At 41.9% G+C, this 18,205-nt stretch overlaps 1 protein-coding gene across 1 annotated transcript; it reads left to right on the top strand.

Annotated features, from left to right (window-relative positions):
• The first annotated feature begins 874 nt into the window (after window positions 1-874).
• Window positions 875-17,979, top strand: LOC113506694 (myosin-I heavy chain-like). Its single transcript, XM_026889525.1, is given in 32 exon segments — window positions 875-1,032; window positions 2,122-2,184; window positions 3,752-3,841; window positions 4,743-4,902; window positions 5,780-5,970; window positions 6,336-6,557; window positions 6,802-6,966; window positions 7,251-7,490; window positions 7,800-7,925; window positions 8,194-8,454; window positions 8,745-8,878; window positions 9,243-9,449; window positions 9,812-9,953; window positions 10,314-10,546; window positions 10,802-11,042; window positions 11,309-11,657; window positions 11,931-12,084; window positions 12,676-12,817; window positions 13,367-13,516; window positions 13,518-13,533; window positions 13,879-14,006; window positions 14,008-14,034; window positions 14,227-14,338; window positions 14,722-14,984; window positions 15,320-15,555; window positions 15,900-16,038; window positions 16,382-16,558; window positions 16,866-17,013; window positions 17,277-17,448; window positions 17,725-17,733; window positions 17,735-17,779; window positions 17,781-17,979. Coding segments are annotated over 32 exon segments (5,061 nt in total). The 5' UTR covers window positions 875-912.
• The last annotated feature ends 226 nt before the right edge of the window (window positions 17,980-18,205 follow it).

Raw genomic sequence — 18,205 nt, 5'->3', positions numbered from 1 at the left:
ATGATGAATCTTGCATTTTCCGATATCTCATCTCGTTTTTCTCTGTAACTACGTCTTTACAGTATGGAGTGAAGGGTTAAGAGCTTGTTAAAGGGTTAAGTGCAGCAAAAATATCTGCCAGCACTCAACTCGCAATTTTATAAGCTTTCAAGTTGATGTTGTTAGGGCAAGGATACAGAAAAAGAAAGGTCTTGCCAAGATCTCAAGCACATTGGGCATTGGATATTACAAGGACGCAAAACATTGGCAAAAAATTGCTAGTTTTTGGCACTGTCCAGACTGAATAAGTAGAATTTTATTTCAATGAGTTGTGTGAGCTATGCATTTTTGAGAAGAATTAACAATATTTTTAAACAGAACCGTGACAAATAGTAAATTATTAGATGGTATTGTACGTACACATAGGACCTCATATTTTCTCTAAGAAGTCATGACATATTTTACGTTGAAATCCTTGAATATTGGAAAAAAACCTGCGCAGAATATTCAGCGTCGAATGGAATATATCCCGAAATTAGTTCAAGGACCCTCGTACTTTCCTGAGAGTGTTTCAAATAATTGGAATATGCTTTTATGACGTAAATCATGACGCTCGTAAAATAAAACTTCGTTAGTTTGTGACAAACTTTTCTGTGTGAATCAATTGATTTATTTTTAGTAAGCTAGTCTTTTGCTTGGGTATTTTATTCATTTTAAAACATGCCTTGTCTATCCGTCTTTGTATTGGTTTTATGCTCGATGTCGCTAGATATATTTACCCTAGATTATATTTTTCAGTTCAGTTCAAAAGTCTTTATTTTTCTCATATAACATTAAATTACAATTATTATGATTTTGGAGGATCAACTTAACGCTCATGAGAGCTATATTATGAATACCCAGACTTATATATTTTTTTTTGTTCCAGACAAGATGGAGGAACGGGAAAGCGCCCCGGACCACGGGGTCCCGGACATGACCATGATGCCGGAGATCACGGAGCAAGCCATCAACGACAACCTCAAGACGCGATACATACACGACCTCGTTTACGTATCCTTTTCTAACTATTGTAGCAGAAATATTTTATTTGCTTTGCTTTTCTTTCCTTCTTTGACTAGCAACTACCTACAGCTGTAGCTACGACTAGCGACTGTATAGTCTGGGTGAGTTATCACTGCATTTGGTTTTGTACTTTTTGTACTGAGAAGAACAGTCGGTAGTTCAGCTCTCTAGCTGCCGACATGGTTTGCGCTTTATTCAGCTTCTATCTATGCAAGGGAACTTTGCTTTCCATGGAAAGCAGCTGAATCGGTTGTTAGGTCCTTAAAATAACAGAAGGCTAGCATTCCCTCTTTACAATCGATATATCGACCAAGGCCCTTACCCAATTATGGGTCCAATCCAAGTAGACAAAATACATATTTTTGAAAATTAGAGAAGCATTTATAATGTAGACAGTCTGCCAAAACTATTTAAATAAATTAAAATTGCAAGTCAAAGCATGCTCAAATATTGCTATAAGGAAAGACGTATCGTTCTTTTCCCCGATGAATTTAGAATTCATATTAAGCAAGGCACACATGTACTCGTATGTTTTAATAACTATTTTGTACGAGACTTGCTATGCCGCCGGCTTGATAGCGGCAACTCCGAGCTGCTGCCAATTTTGATATATACAGTCCATTAGAATATTCTGGAAGCTATTTACTTTAACGATGTTTCTGTCTGCGTTGCAGGCAAGTAAGTGATGTTTTTAAAGGCTAATAAAGATGTACTTTAGTTTTGAGAATAAAGCTTTTGAGTAAGTAAATCTTTTCATCCAATCTTTTGGACATACCTACATACGTTAGTTTTTTTCGACAATATTGTTAAATATCTACGTTTGTTGTATTATAATTGTATTCAAAACACGGCTCGGATAGGGTATTGAACTCTGCGGATGAAGTTGAGGAAGAATATATCTAATTAGTTCACAACAAATAAGGTTCAATATTAACGATATCAATATACGCGACATAATTGGGTTGTTTGTTAGATTATATATTAATCTAATTATCCTTGTTCTACCTACAGCCTACATGCAATGGAAAATTCTATATATTTTTTTTACATAATAATTGTCCTTAACGATTTGTACAGACTTACACGGGATCTATTCTAGTCGCAGTGAATCCTTACAAGGAGTTAGGATGTTACACAACGGTAAGTTTTATGAATTTTCCTTACTTATTAGTACTTAGAACCTACCACCAAGAAAAATGATGGTAGGAAGCAATATGCAAGATACTTATGTGATATCGGATTTCTCACGCTTATTTACCGGGATCTGCCGGAATAGTTTCGGACCTAACTGGAGTTTCTAATCATAAGTTGACGTGACCCTCTAAATGAGACGGGCGATCCCGATAAATATGCGGGAGGAAACCTTTCTATCATTGAAATATGAATCATCCTAACGAAAACTACTACATAGTACATATAAAAAAATAGAAGTTAGTTGCTTACGTTTTAACAAAATAAATCATTCGCAATACCGGAACAGCGTATTCCCTTTCAATTCATTCAATGAGAACCTCTTAACGAATGATATAGAAGATTCAATGGCAACAAAACCAACAAGCTTACTATGTATCACTATTAACGATCATCATAAATGGAGGCTGAACAACAAAAACACATCAAAGGTGTTACTCGCTTTAAGAGTTCCTCCCAATTGTCTCGGCGTTTCTTTAGCAGTTCCCCGTCACAATGGCAAGTTTCCATCAATTGCCTTTCGCTGATAAACAAGAGGAAATCATAAATTATTCAGTAGTTAATTATCTATTATGTATGAGTGCATACATTAGTGTGGGTAGTGATACACTTGAATAGCTCCTAATTATGTTGACGCTGAAAACTGTGTGGGCTTTGTCTTTCAGTAGACGTTTCAGTTAATTTGCCTTCAAATGCAAAATACCTTCAGTTGAAATTGTGAATGTAAATGTTTGTGTAAACTTTTGTGAGATGGTATTATAATTTGAAGGGGTTAAGAATATCCTTTCGTGTATTTTAGAGATATACAAAATTTATTTAGGTAAACGATCTTGGTGTCTTCTTGTTATACAAACACATAATAGATTGAAAGTTTACCAGAATCAAATAGGCCACTGTATTTTATTTTTCTTGCTGTTTTATATTGGTCTTCAGTCTTATTAAAATCTTAAACTAAATTTCAGGCAACAATACACCAAGATAGTTTACCCCTTTTTTTAAGCATCTAAACAATTGGATTATACTATAACACTTGCGAATCAACACTAGCTTAGCCCAAAACAGCAAGAAGACATTCTTAAAAAATGAGTCCTTTTCCGAACATATTATTCCCTAAACTTACGACGGGCATAAAGACATCCTTTACATAAGTACTAAAAATAACTAGACGGCTCATTTTCGATGATCAAAGGACGAGGTCCCTAATCTCCAAGGCCCTTAGTTCTAAGGAGTGTTTAGGCGCTTATATCTTGAGGCCTATAGCGATCCTTATCGAATAGAGCTTAAGTAGTTTAATTATTTATATATAACCTAAAAATCTTCTAGTCAATTAAGAGAGAGATGCGTCGATGAAGTTGTGGGTTTGGTAACTACCCGTGACGACTATCAAAGTGTAAAAAACAGCCCGGACGACTAGCTTGTGCAGTTGTACCTCAGACAAGCTCCTCTTCCCTTTTTTTGCGATAAGAGGAAAAAATGTGTAATCCGTGTAGTTAATATTTATTTTTGATGTTCACAGGATCACATGCAGAATTACAGAGGCAAAGCATTCGGTACTCTCCCGCCACACGTGTTTGCTCTGGCCGAGTCGGCCTACAGCTCACTACAGGTAACTGTCTTATCATAGAACTTCCTGATTATTTCGCAGAAATTTCCACAAAATGAAACATTCATAGCTATTCCTGTAAAATTGTATGCCAGAAAAATTATAGCTGCGAAAAAGATGCTTATCGTACCTAAGAGATTTCATTTCTTACAATTTTACACATGTGAAATCGCTGTTAAAATAAACTATTAATAAACTACTAATAAACTCAAAGTTTCCGACCATTCTTCTAATGGTCATTCATGGTTCATCATTACAGGTGATGGCAGATGTTATAATGATTATTATTATGTAGATGTGTTTATACAGATGTTCTCATTGAGATTTCCTTACGGCATTTTATTTTTTTTTGTTGGAAACGTGATTCAGTTTTCCAGTGATACACCACACATATCTGGTCGTGAATCATGTGTTCTTTATATTATGTTAATTCTGCGGTTTTGTATGATAAAGTATGTTATGCTAACTGTAGTTTAGTTGTGGAACTAGCGTTTAGTTTTATCTGTACAGGGCATCTTAATTGCAGAGTTTGTATGATTGCATTCGCAGAAATTTAAATAACTGAAATGTTACTATTATCATTCAACTTGTGAATATATTACGCGAAAGACTAATGGCATAACGTACAGTCAAAGTCATGAAGGTTTTTCTTTCAACCTCTTGTTGCTAACCGCTGCAGCTACCTATTTTATAATTTAAATCAGTGATGGCTCTTATCGTCAACTGCCGGAAATAGGTCTATATTTTTATGAAATTGCAGCCACAATATATGTACGCTTGTAATTTATAACAAAACTACTGCTGCAAAAAAGTTATTCAGTATGACCGTATTTCCAATATTTGTAAGGGTTCTTTACAAGCATTTCTCACAACTACTAATCTTTTACTATAAATCGTTAACCAGAATGGCGAGAAGAATCAGTCGGTGGTGATATCCGGTGAGAGCGGCGCCGGTAAGACGGAGACCACGAAACTGATCCTGCAGTACCTGTGCGCGGCAGGCGGACAGGCCTCGTGGGCCGAGCAGCAGATCCTTGAGGCCAACACTGTCCTCGAAGCCTTCGGTAAGAATTTATGGAACATATGAATGCAGTCAGACTAAGCACTGGCCTTATCTGCCTCATGAAACTAAACCGTGCAAACCCCATCGCTCGGATCTACTCTCAAAGTGCTTCCAAAAAAATCATCATTCCCAAAACTCTTAAAAATATCTATTATCTAGATATAAAACGATCCATGTTTATTAAAAAGGAAAGGCACTTGCTAAGGGCATCCATAAAAAACTAGGACACTCTTACCCCAGTCTTTTCTCATCGCACTAAAAAAATCTACACCAATCCATCGGAGCTTTTCTTCATAATTTAAATACCACCCAATATTTAATTAGGTTTTCCCTTGTACTGAAACACATTATGAACACAAGCCGAGTCACCCCAACACTAATGAAGTCGTGTCTCGTGTCATTAACTCATCAACCTGTCATTGGATATCCCTCCTTCGTGCGATGACAAAAGAAGGGGGCGGAACGAAATGTGCTCGTAACGACGCACCCGAATTTGTTTCTATCAAAAAGCATACACAACTAATTGTGTTGAACAAAATACAGTAGTGTGTTACGGGAAATTGGGTCACTGGAGCATGCATATCGCTGAATTCAAAGAAGTTTCAAAGTTAGGAGTAAGTCAGGAGAAGTCCTCTAAATTTTTTTAATAAAATTTAATTAGAATTTGAATTTTTTAATTAGAATTTTTAATTCCAACTTGAATTGTTGTCGCTACAATGAAATTAATAATACCAACAATCGAAAGGCATAGTGCTCTCACATGTTTCATGGTTGACATTGGTAGATAAAGCCTAAGCCGCGCTATAACCGCCATTGTAACCCTAACGCTCTTATAACAAAACATAATTAATTTAAAATTTCTGCTTTTCTATTACCAGGCAATGCAAAAACAGTCCGCAACGACAACTCGTCCCGCTTCGGCAAGTTCGTGGAGGTCCGGCTGGACCACCGCGGCGGCATCAAGGGCGCCGTCCTCCGGGACTTCCTGCTGGAGAGGGCCAGGATCACGGGCCCTGCGCCCCGGGAGACCAACTACCATGTCTTCTACCAGCTCGTCGAAGGTGCCAAGGTAAGGAGATGTGATGTTGAGATCTGTTGTTAGAAATCGAAAGCGTCTCTCTGTTGTATTCAGGATCGAGGAACTATTGAAGGTTCTTCGTATTCTCCTCAACTAACGCCTCTTTCTAGATAATTTAATACTCTAGAGCAACTCTGTACGTTATTGGTGTAATCAAAGCTTTGATTGGTTTGATTGAGATGCTGGAGTGTTTGATAAATTTTTCTTCCAATCTAAGCTATTTCTTCTGTATCTTCTTCTCTCTTCTATTTTTCTGTCTTTTGAAGAATAAGCAATCCTTTTTCGAGCTGATGGTTCAAAAGCATTTTTCCAAGGTTTTTCTCCAATCTGAAATTTTTGTTCTTATTTGTTTCCAGCACAATAGCGAGCTGCGCACAACACTTCGCCTCCGCGAGGACGTGCAGTTCAAGTATCTGCGGCCGGAGGAGGGGTCCGCGCAGCGCGGGCGCGGCGCCGAGCAGGGCAAGCTGGAGGCGCTGCAGCTGGCGCTCACCGTGCTGCAGGTGCCGCCGCACATGTGCGAGGGACTCTTCAAGGTCTTGGCCGCCATACTGTGGCTCGGGAATATACAGTTCCAGGTTGGTACCATTTAGGGTATGGTTTTTGAACTGGTCATTTTAATTTTAGGACTCTGTGCTGTGCATTCTGTTATTTTCGTGATGTAAAGTCTGTCATACATTTTACTGTAATTTTAATTTTGGGATTTATAATAAAAATTCTATAACTTGAGTATTTTGTTTTGCTCCTTTTGATTTTAGTAGAGGAATGTTAACTTTGTATGGATAAATTTTGATATTATATCGTTGCTTACATCTTTTGCAGGATATCGATGGAGAGCGCTCCACCCTGTCCCCCGAGGACTCAGAAGCAGTGGACGCAGTAGCCAACCTCCTTGGCCTGCCCCTGCCCACGGCGCGGCGCGTACTGTTGGAGCGACAGATCAACGTGCGCGGAAACGTCACGGATATTCCGTTGAGGCTGCCTGAGGTACGTACCTATAAGAGACATGACTAAAGAGTATGTTGTCGCCACTGGCGGTCGTTTTTAGTGTCTCGTTCTCGACCAGAAAAAGATGAAAATATTTGAGGACCTGATGTTGCTAACGACGACAACATATAAAAAAATTGAAAGAAGAATCACTTTGCTAAAGCCTCTCTTGTCTGAATTAATTTACGTTTTTTCTATAAATTTAGTAACACTTGTAGAAATTACGTTTGTTTTACCCAAAATAGACCAAATAAAATCTTATCCTATGAACCCCTTATCCCCAGGCCCGCGAGAACCGGCACGCGATGGCCCGCGCGCTGTACTCTCGCACATTCGCGTGGCTGGTGCGCCACGTGAACAGCTGCTCGGCGCCGGTGCGGGCCGCGCGCTCGCTCGGCGTGCTCGACATCTTCGGCTTCGAGAACTTCGCCACCAACTCGCTCGAACAGCTCTGCATCAACTACGCCAACGAGAAGCTGCACATGTTCTTTAATAATTATGTCTTTGCACTCGAACAGGATATCGTAAGTCTTTTGTTTGCATCTAGGTATTGCATTCACATACATCGTGTTACTGTAAAACCCGTTATATAATATATTAAGCCGATTTGTTTGATATAATATACGCCATTACATTCTACTTTAATATGTACGGGAGCAAACGTTTTTGTAAGGAACCTCTTCCTTGAGGAAAATTGTCTAATTGTTCTCATCGTCTCCCAAGCAAGAAGATTCCAATTTAATAGCCTTTCATCGTCTAGATATTCATTTTAGTCTAGATTAGTCTAGATTACCCCTGTGAATAGTTAAAAAAAAATGTCGTTTATGTTCCAGTATCGCCAAGAGGGTATAGTGTACAACCAGATCCAGTTCACGGATAACGCGGCGTGTCTCGAGCTGTTGGAGAAGCCGCCACGCAGCTTGCTCAAGCTGCTCAGCGAACAGTGTCATATGCCTAAGGTGAGAAGATAATATAAGTGCTCGCTGGAGCGAGGGGGTTAACTAACTTGGCATATCTGCATTCTATATCCGGAAGGAGAACTTTTTTCACAAAAAATCTAAAATTTGTTTTATTAATAATAGAAAATAAAAAACAAACAATGACGACAGATGGCGCTGAAAACTAAGGCATCTGTTAAGTGATATACGGATTTGTACCAATATATAACTTAAAATGAGACACATAAGTTACTAACTCTTATGTTCTTATTTAATTTTCCTCTCCCAGGGCTCGGACAGCGCCTACCTGACCAACATCCAAGGCGAGTTCGGCGAGCACCAGTCCTTCGTCAAGGGCTCCCGTCGCAAGTGGGAGGAGGAGTTCGGCGTCCAGCACTACGCCGGAACGGTCTCGTACAGCGTGCAGGGCTTCGTCGACAAGAACCGGGATACGCAGCAAGACGCCTTCATAGACCATCTGAGCAGATCGGCCAATCCGTTTGTGAGGGAGCTGGCGGACTATGTGCAGGATCTAGCGCCGCCGGGACAGGTATGTTAACATGTGGTAAAATGATAGATTTGTTTTAGTTTTTTTGAAGAAATTTCATTGGCTTGTATTAGAATTTTATAGGCGAAAGATAGTTATCAAGTGACCATTTCGTCTACCACCACTTCTTGAAGTAAATTTATTATGGTTGTGGAAGGGTGATAGGCTATACACGACCTATAGCGGCATCTCTTTTACACAACTGCAATAATATTACTTTAAAACTTGGTTTTAGGCCCCCTGGACCCCTTTTATGTATAACTCCGGTTTTCTAATTCTGTTTACATTACTAGGACACATCGCTATCGAGCCCCAACTCGACGGGCACGACGCAGCGCGGCACGTCCAAGGGCCGGCCCACGGTCGTGGACACCTTCAGGGCGCAACTGCAGTCACTCGTCGATATGCTACAGGCTACAGATGTATGGTGAGTCGTGTACAGTCACTTATTTACTCAAATTCATAATAATTATAAAATAATACGTGTCATACACAAAAATCACAATGTTATCTTTTTTTTCTGGAACATAAATATGCCAGGTCTTAATAAATAATTTGACGTCTAAATGTCTATTTTTGCCTACGTTCGACTTGGCAGTAACTCAGACTTAATATCCTGTTCAACTTGATATCCTGTTCTTATTTAATAAGTGTAGTAGCAGTTATTATGTCGTTATAAAAATACTGTAAATAAAAACGTATAAAATCATTTAATATCAAATGAACCGTACTTAGACTTACTTCTTCCACACAAACTAACACAACAAAACTAACTCTTCCTCCCTCCTTAGGTATGTCCGTTGCATAAAACCAAACGAGAACAAAGAAGCCGGCAAGTACTCTGAGCACCTAGTCCTAGAACAGCTAAAGTACCTCGGTATGAACGAGATCGTCCGCATCCGGCGCGACGGGTACCCCATACACCTGCCTGCGCCGCACTTCCAGGCGAGGTACCGCTGTCTGCTGCCGCACCCGAGGCCCAAGAATCCTGATATCAAGTAAGAATATGTTACGACATTAGATATACCTAAATTAAATGTAAATGTTTAGTCATAGTTGTAAATAAAATGTAATAATATAATTTAAAATTTAAATGTATTTAAAAAAAGAATTAATCGATTTGGAAGAGCAGGGGGGGACATTAAATTGAATTGTCGTACTTTTTTCTTGCAGTATAATTTTCTTTGATCTGGTTTTAATAGCTATAAATGATGTCAGATAAAAATATGGACCCTTCATCATGATAGCAATAGCGCCAATAGCTTGTTTTTTTAAGCACTATGTTATTAATGACGAATTACTATTACTATACTATAATATTATTATCTTACTATACTATACTATAATATTTATTTGACAGGGATATAACATCGATAGTAAACGCGCCACAAGACGACTGGCAGATTGGACACACGAAGATATTTATGCGTAGCTCTGTTCATGCGCCGTTGGAAGCAAAACGCACTGCGTTGCTGCAGTCTTCAGCCTTACGCATACAGAAGGTAAGAAACAACAAAGAAGCTTTAAACCAAGATCCAATTACCATAGCATTTATTTATTTAAACGTTTATAAACAATAGTGGTACATAAGGCTTACTTGATGTCGCAAGGCATTAGCGAAATATATGCACAGTTTAGGAGGTAAAGGAGTTAAATATACTCACAGGATTCATAATAGTCTGGAACAGGCAATCGACTATTTAGAATCGAACAATCAGATGTTTACACGAGTCTTCATTCATGAGTCTCATTAATCCGATGGTCAGTAGTGCAATTATTTGAAAAGTTTCATAGCAAATATTCCCTGCTCTTCACCAACTTAACTTAAACATCTCTTAATATATGTTTGACCATCTCCCCAGTGGTACAAGGGCTCGGTGAAGCGGCGCCAGTACCTGGTGTGGCGCAACGCGGCCGTGGTCCTGCAGGCGGCCTGGCGCGGCTGGAAGGAGCGCGCCGCCTTCCTGCGCCTGCGCAGGGCCGCCATGACGCTGCAGCGACATCTGCGGGGGGCCTTCGCCAGGGAGGTGGCCGCCGCGCTGCGCGAGATGAGGAGGGTCAACCAGGAGATCAAGCTGCGCGAGGAGAGGAACAGGTCAGGAATACAAGGATGATGACGGTTTTGGAAGATTAATGTGTACTGGAAATATGGATATGGCTTCTGAACGTATTTTTTACATAAATGATGTCCTAGATGAGTATTTCCAATTGACAATCAAATTGAAAGGTTTTCTGAATTACAGATGAACAATATTCAGAGCCAAACCTATCTTGGCTTGACATTAAAATTTTAAATAACCAATTACGTAGGTTTTGAAGACCCGCATCTAAAACTAAACAAATATTACAGCTTACAAGAGAAGGTAAACCAAGAACGAGCGGAACTGGAGAACATGGCCGACCAGCTGCGTGGCCTGTCGTGCCCGTCCAGCACCCGGGCGGAGTCTGTGAACCTGGACAACTTGTTCGACTTCCTGGCGGACGTGCCCACACAGCGGGGCGCGCCTGATGGACAGCCTGACACGCACCAGCCGACCATAGCGGAGATAGGGGACTCCATGGAGAGGCTTGCTGATGATCTGCATCAAGAGGTAGGTTTAATTAATTTTGAAGGTAAATTTTGTTTAAAATATACTTGTCGTTTTGGAAAGGTTGATCAGCTTTAGATTAGCTTTATTGTTAACATATAAGATTTTCGCATCTAGGGTAATTTTACTTTCGCCGTTATGTTCCATGGAATAAAGGCAATCTAAAACAGTTACTTGTATAAGTAGGTAACTTAGGTATAGATCTTAATTTTCAATTAAAGATCAACAACAAATGTATCCACACTAAATATAACCTCTTTTCGGTTTAGTTGGAGCATGTGCTAGCGGCAGAGATGAACGAGCTGAGCAAGTCCCACACGGAAGCTCAGCGCAAGCCAGACGGCGCGCCCTCAGAGTCCATTCCCCCTCCGCCGCCGTCCACGCTGGCCATCCAGCCGCTGTCCCCGCCCGCGTCCATGACGTCATCGTACATGGCGGTGACGAACGGCGCGTCCCCCATGAACGGTGACGTGATGTCGTCCTCGCTGGTGCTGCCGCCGCCGCCGCCGGACGAGCCGCTGTCCGGGGGCTCTGCGGAGTTCCCCCCGCCGCCCGCCTGCACGCTGCCCGAGCCCGCCGGACCCCCGCCGCCGCCGCCCCCTCCGCCAAATGTTAAAGGTATAGACAGCGATAAAAATATATATATGAACTTGTATTGGCGTTGGTTTGGATTATTTCGTTGCAATTTCCATGAATAAAATATGCGGTTTTGAGGTTGCGAATCTCAAAGTAGAAATTTACTAAATGGGTTTGTATGACTGGAGATGGGCAGATATTTTTTGTTATCCTTTTCTTGAATACATTTTTTTGGAGGTCTCAATTTCAAAATGTATACCAAAAAAAAAGAATGTTCTCTTGTAATGTTTAATTAAGCATACTTTTATCCCACAGATACAACGCCACCGGAGCTTACAAACGGTATAATTCCCAACGGCAAGCTATCTGTGGTGAAGAATAAGGAGCCGATATACGAAGCTGTCATACCCCGACCCGCGCCAGAACAAATTAGTGAGCCCCCGCCACCGCTACTGCCGGAGACCAATGGGTAAGTATTTTAAATTACTAATGGGACTTATTATATGAAATTCTGGTAATAGCTTACTACTTCTATCTTGTTAAATTTCTACGACGCCACGAAAAAAGATGATTTAACGTTTGTTAATCATAGATAATATGCTGTTTGACGACCTCCGTGGTCGAGTGGCGTATGCATCGGTTTCAAGGTGTCGCTAGCTGAGGTCCCGGATTCGATCCCCGGTCGGGACAATGTAAAAAATCATATTTCTACATTGTCTCGGGTCTGGGTGTTTGTGGTACCTTCGTTGTATCTGAACTTTGGATTCAGAACAATGTATATGATGTTGTCCGCATTTATTATTTATCATTTATTATTAAAAGATTAAGTATAAGGTGACAGTTGGTAGTTGAAGTTATATCACCAAAACTTTAACTGTGGGTGTTCTTAATTGTTTATTTAATAACTGTAAACGAAGTTTGAGTATTGAAGCAGTTCTATTCGGAGATTAAATTCAGATTCCCTTTAGTATGAGTCCCCTTAACTTTACTACGTCTAAACTGTTGTATTACGTCATCTTCTTACAAAACAAAAATCATTAACCTCTGTTTTCCCTTGCAGGTTCATTCACAAACCGGAGGAGATAGAACCGGAGCCATCAGACGCTCCTCTCCCGCCGCTGCCGCCCGCGGACTGCTCGCCGCAGTCCGTGCCCATGGACACCTGCATGAGCCCGCCGCCCATGATGAATGGAGACGCTCCGGTAAGTTCAATCACGCTTTTTGCTACTATAACATACCTACCTACTAAAACTCCCTTCTGGTCCCTTATAATCTATAGTTCAACAAACATTTGTCATTGTTACTTAGACTTTAAAGCTGATCACATAGCGACATCGACATACTCAATGTTTTATATAAACATGGCATCATGTCTCTACCCCAAGACTGCGCAACCGCACAATAATTACTTCTGTGTAGGACAAAAAATAAAAACCAAAATATGTTCGGGTCGAGCCATGTTAGCAAAATAGACGCCTCAGACGTCGTCTTTATGTTTGTGTGGTATAAATTTACACTCGCTTAGTAAGTACATGAAAATATGTTCAAACACATCAGTTAAAACGTACCTGACGGCGCCCTAATTCTCGTCTAGTCTAAATCCTTCTTTATGAATTCTGATAACATCATATAATGATTATTTTCGACGTGATTTGACGCACTTGTGTCAAGAGAAAAAAAGCAATCTTGTTAAAACAAAATGTCTAAAATAAAGTGATCGAAACTGTTCTTAACTCGACAATATTTTCTAGGGTGGAGACCGCACAGCCCGGCGCAAGGAGCGCGTCGAGCGGCGCCTGCACCAGATCTCGACGCAGGCCACCTCGCTGCCGCCCACCACGCCGCCCGCAGACGGAGTCAGCGACCTTAGCGAGTTCGCTAAACTATACTTTAACGATCATTCCACGATCACCAGAAGGTACGTGCATACTAGAGTTGGGATTGTGTGCAGCCTGAGTAGCGCCCGGATGATTTTCTGAAAGGAATATTAGGGAAAACACTACCCCTCATCATAGGATAAACGTGACTGTGGTGCTTTAATGTTTGAATTCTGATGACGGTAAAGATCTTGGGTCCAAAGACCGACCTTATAACTTTTTCCGTCTCACTATTTTGATTGTAGAGAATTTGCGACGAAAATAAAATGTTCGGTGTCCTTACAAAAACCTATATTCTTAAGATACTTATTGTCTTTAGATTCTAGAATTTTCCATCGCCTTTCTTAAAAATTAAACTTTATTATTGTTTTTTTTTGGCCCATTAGGAACAATTATGGCAACATTAACACGCAAGAGCAAATCTATGGAGCTGCTAACCAAAGAGGAGATGATTACATACCACAAGGGCAACAACATACCGACGTCACACATACAACTGCACGACCCGGACAGTGGTGACCGCGGCCGTTAATATATTCAGGGTGAGGAATAACGCTAGCTGATAAAATTAATCGATTAAAAATGTTTTGTGACGTCACAATTTTGTACGAAATATATCTATCTATATATATCTTTGACGTCATACGAAATCATTACGTTATAGTTATGTAAATATTATGATCTGTGTATGTCTTACTTAATGTATATATAATTATATGTTGTATTTTCGCCAGGACCTGTGTCGGTACATGCGCGGTGAACTGACCGCTGACAAGGAGACTCAAGTCATACAGTCTATCATAGGTAAAGGAATAGAGCGAGAGGAACTCCGAGATGAAATATTTAGTGCAGTGTGTGAGACAGGGTGAGTTGTTCTTTTTGTGTTGCTGATTGATTCTTTAATGATCTAGAGTAATTTGTTCTCAATGGCTTAGCTTGTTAAACAGAGGTAAAGTATGCAATGGAACTAAAAAGTGTGGGCGAAACAGGGTATTGTCCATTGTAACCTGACCTTCAAAAAGTGCTGCTGAGTAGCCTAATTTGAATGAATGACTTTTGCGTTTGATTTGATTTTGATATAACACAATATTTAACAGTTTCCGAACGGCAAACGATTGTATTTTATCTAAGCGGGCTTGCTATTATTATTAATTTTGATTAAAGATTTTGGGATGTGGACTTTTTGCTAAGTGGTCGGTAACAACCTAAGAAGCACTTTCTTAGTGAAGTATGTAATGTCTAGATAACGGAGTGTCCGGTGGAGGAGTGGGCGGAGCGCGTGTGGCTGGTGCTGTGCCTGTGCGCGGTGGCGTGGCAGCCCAGCCGCGGCCTGGCGCGCTTCTACAGCGCCTGGCTGCGCGCGCGCGCCCGCCCGCCGCCCGCCGACTGCGCCGCGCCCGCCGCGCGCGCCGCGCACTGCGCGCAGTGGTGCCTCGACAACTGCCGCGGCGCCGCGCCCCGCCAGCTGCCGCCCAGCACTGTCGAGATCGCGGTCGGTAGCAACTAACTTGATATTGAAATATCTTTCAAGAGCAGCTGACAATTAGCATTTTTATTTTTGGTATATAAAACATAGCAGATGTCCCTTAAAGAGGTTACACTTTGACGGACGTCTGCTAGTATTGATTAGACGCCTTTTTTCATACAAATGTTGAGTTTCATATTCTTAAATAGTAATGTCATACTCTCTTTATACATTTCGTTCTACTGAATCGTGATTAATTTCGATAAATGCTTTGGTTAGAGTCAAACTGCCACAACAGCATCTTATTCCACAGGCCCCTCGTTAACTCACTTCTCTATTCTCTCTTCTTCTCTCTCCAACAGGCAATGCGTCGTCTCGGCACAATAGTCTGCCGGTTCTTCTTCCTGGACGGCCGCACGAAGGCCATCGACGTGCATCCTGCAGACACAGCTGCGGCAGCCGCGGCCCGCCTGGCCGACAAGCTGGGCCTGGCGCCGCACTCGCGCGCCGGCTGGGCCGTGTACCAGCAGCGAGCTGGTTGCGAGGAGCATGTGCGGGCCACGCACTATCTGTATGATGTGATTGCCGCCTGGGAGATGTGAGTATACCTTTTTACCCGACTTTTATTTTTTGGCATTGCCCAGAATTCCTCATGGACTGGTTGTCCGACCTCGAGAGAGGGAACGAGTAGTGTCAGACTCTTCCCGACTAAACCTAGTCACCGTACTACGACATCCACGTTTTTTGGCTAGATTATTTGCTAAGGTGCAATAAATGCCTATGAGACAGATATATAAAGGACAAGCATTTGATCATGGTTTTTTACCTATAAACATGTGGAGGAACATTAACAATTACAATAAAAGTGCAGTGAGCAGTTACAATTATTTTGTCAGTTATTTTTTTTGCTACAACAAACCTTTTCGTATCATCCCTCTATAGGCAACAAGGCCCGGGCGGTGGGTCCGCAGACAACCGCTTCGTGTTCAAGCGTCGCTTATTCCGCGGCGGACGCGAGCTACCGCACGACCCCGTCGAGGTGGCGCTACTGTACGCCCAGGCTGTTCATAGCGTCGTCAAGGTATGATGAACTGGCTAGTGGTACATGACCTGTAGTATGTTGAGGCTAAAGCTCGAGGCAGGAACTTTGGAGAAATCAAGTTATAATGGTTGTATGAGGTGAAGTGATACGTGTTTGTTAACCGAATCGTCCTAGAGAAGGACGATTCGGTGGTTACCGGGAGTGTTTTGATGGGTCAACGTTATATGCATTGATGTGCCAGTAGATCCAGGGGCCGTGGTTTTTCCTTTTTTAAATGTCTTCCAATATTGTGGAATACAATAAAGTATTGAACATCTCTCATCTTCTATCTTGAGTGCTTTGAAAGTAAATGTTAAAATTGATTCTTTTTTCATGTGTATAGATGGACGAGTTCCCAGTCTCAGAAAAGGTAGCCCTGCAGCTAGCCGGGCTACAGGCTCAGGTGTCCCTGGGCGAGCCGCCCCCGAGCCCGCCGCCGCCACACACGCGCGCCTACTACGCGCAGCCCGAGCAGTTCCTGCCGCAGAGGATTGCTAGAGCGAGACCTGCTCATCAGTGGGTCAGTACTTCTTCCAACTGCACAGATTCTGTTTTAATATTCTTTGAACAATCACTTTGAATTGTACCGGGCAACTAAATGTCTTTCGGTACATGTTGCTGACTACAGTTAATACAATAGCTAAGGTCCCAAACATAGACATGAAACTACCTCATATTATCTGTGTGCAATTGCTGGTGGTTGCTTAACACAGCACCTACCAAGCGCTTTGAGTTGTTTTTAAATAGACAATGCCACAATCTTATTTTTTTGAAACCTGAACGATTCCCACTTAAATATTTGCTCTAATGTAATCCTTTCCCCCCAGGCGACGATCCTAGCGCAAGCCCACCGTCAGTACGGAGCGGGCCGCGCCGAGCTGACTGCCAAGGCGCTGTACCTGTCCTGCGTCATGCAGTACCCGCTGTACGGGGTCACGCTGTTCCCCGTCACCTACAAGGGATACTGGGCACATGGTAAGATTACCACCTATGTTCTTGAGCCTATTGAAAAGTAGTGGTAATATGTCAATTTAATAAAACGGAAAAGCTTTGTTAGTGTTTAGGAGCCGATGGTAAAAACCAGAACCCTGATAGATTTGACAGAGTTTGCTTCGGAACTTCTTCGGCCATTTTTGTTGGTCTGAATGGACTAATCTGCTGAGTGAGCCATTTGAAAGGACCGTACTAGCATTAATGAAGCTTAACTGTACACTTTAAACCTTATGTTGTATGTTCAGGTCCCAACGTTCTCCTGGGCGTGGGTTCAGAAGGCGTGGTCCTAGTGAGGCCGGCAGACAAGGTGGTCCTCGCTGAGTACCCGTACACCAACATCGCGGCGCTGCTCATGGACCCCGTCGACAACGGCCTCACCATCAGCCTCACGCATCACGGACAGCACGACGGGCACCGGTACGTAGCTGAGCAGACTAAGATGAGGATCATTGTAATAATGAGCATTTTTAAGTGATGAGATGAATTCTGCTAATAGGATAGACGTCATCACCTTTACATAACATTTTTTAAGCAAGCTGAAGACGACGTTTCTTACTTGGCTACCCTGAGAAGAAACTTCGAAAGAAACGGGTCATCGCCTCTTTTTAAGTAAAAAGCTAAAAGTGTTTTTTTTTTATCGGAGATGGTTTGTATGTTTTTAAAAATCTGTAACTGGTTATGTTGTGTGTGCAGCTGCATCGTAGTCGCCGCAGAAGAATGAGGCGGCGTGGCTGATGGCGGCGTACAGCCAGTGCTGGCAACGGCCTGGCGGACGAGCCCCGCGCCGCCGCCGCGCCCGCCTCCGAGCGCTCCCGCCTCGCCGCCGCGCTGCGCAACGCGAGGCGAGCGCTCGTCGACTCGGCGCTACTCAGGCGACCCACTGATGCCTCCGCCGGGAACTTCCTGAGGAATACACTGCGCAGTATCTCATCATCATTGACAACTTGACCTAATGATAGTGATAGTGCATGTAGAAAATCATAGTAATATCTTGACTTAGGATAGATCCCTTAACGAAAACTTTTGGTTACTGCATGTTTCTCAACATAGATACATGTTGAGAAATGACAAGAGCAATTATTACGATACAAAATTACTGCTTTAATATGATATTAAAGCTTCTGCAATTTCTAAATATGAATGAAAGTAAACCTCATCTAGAACATGTAGGCCC

The sequence above is a fragment of the Trichoplusia ni genome (assembly GCF_003590095.1).
Source record: "Trichoplusia ni isolate ovarian cell line Hi5 chromosome 23 unlocalized genomic scaffold, tn1 tig00001654_group22, whole genome shotgun sequence".
Lineage (NCBI taxonomy): Eukaryota > Metazoa > Arthropoda > Insecta > Lepidoptera > Noctuidae > Trichoplusia > Trichoplusia ni.
Note: the sequence above shows the minus strand (reverse complement) of the source record. Positions and strands in the feature narration are given on the sequence as shown.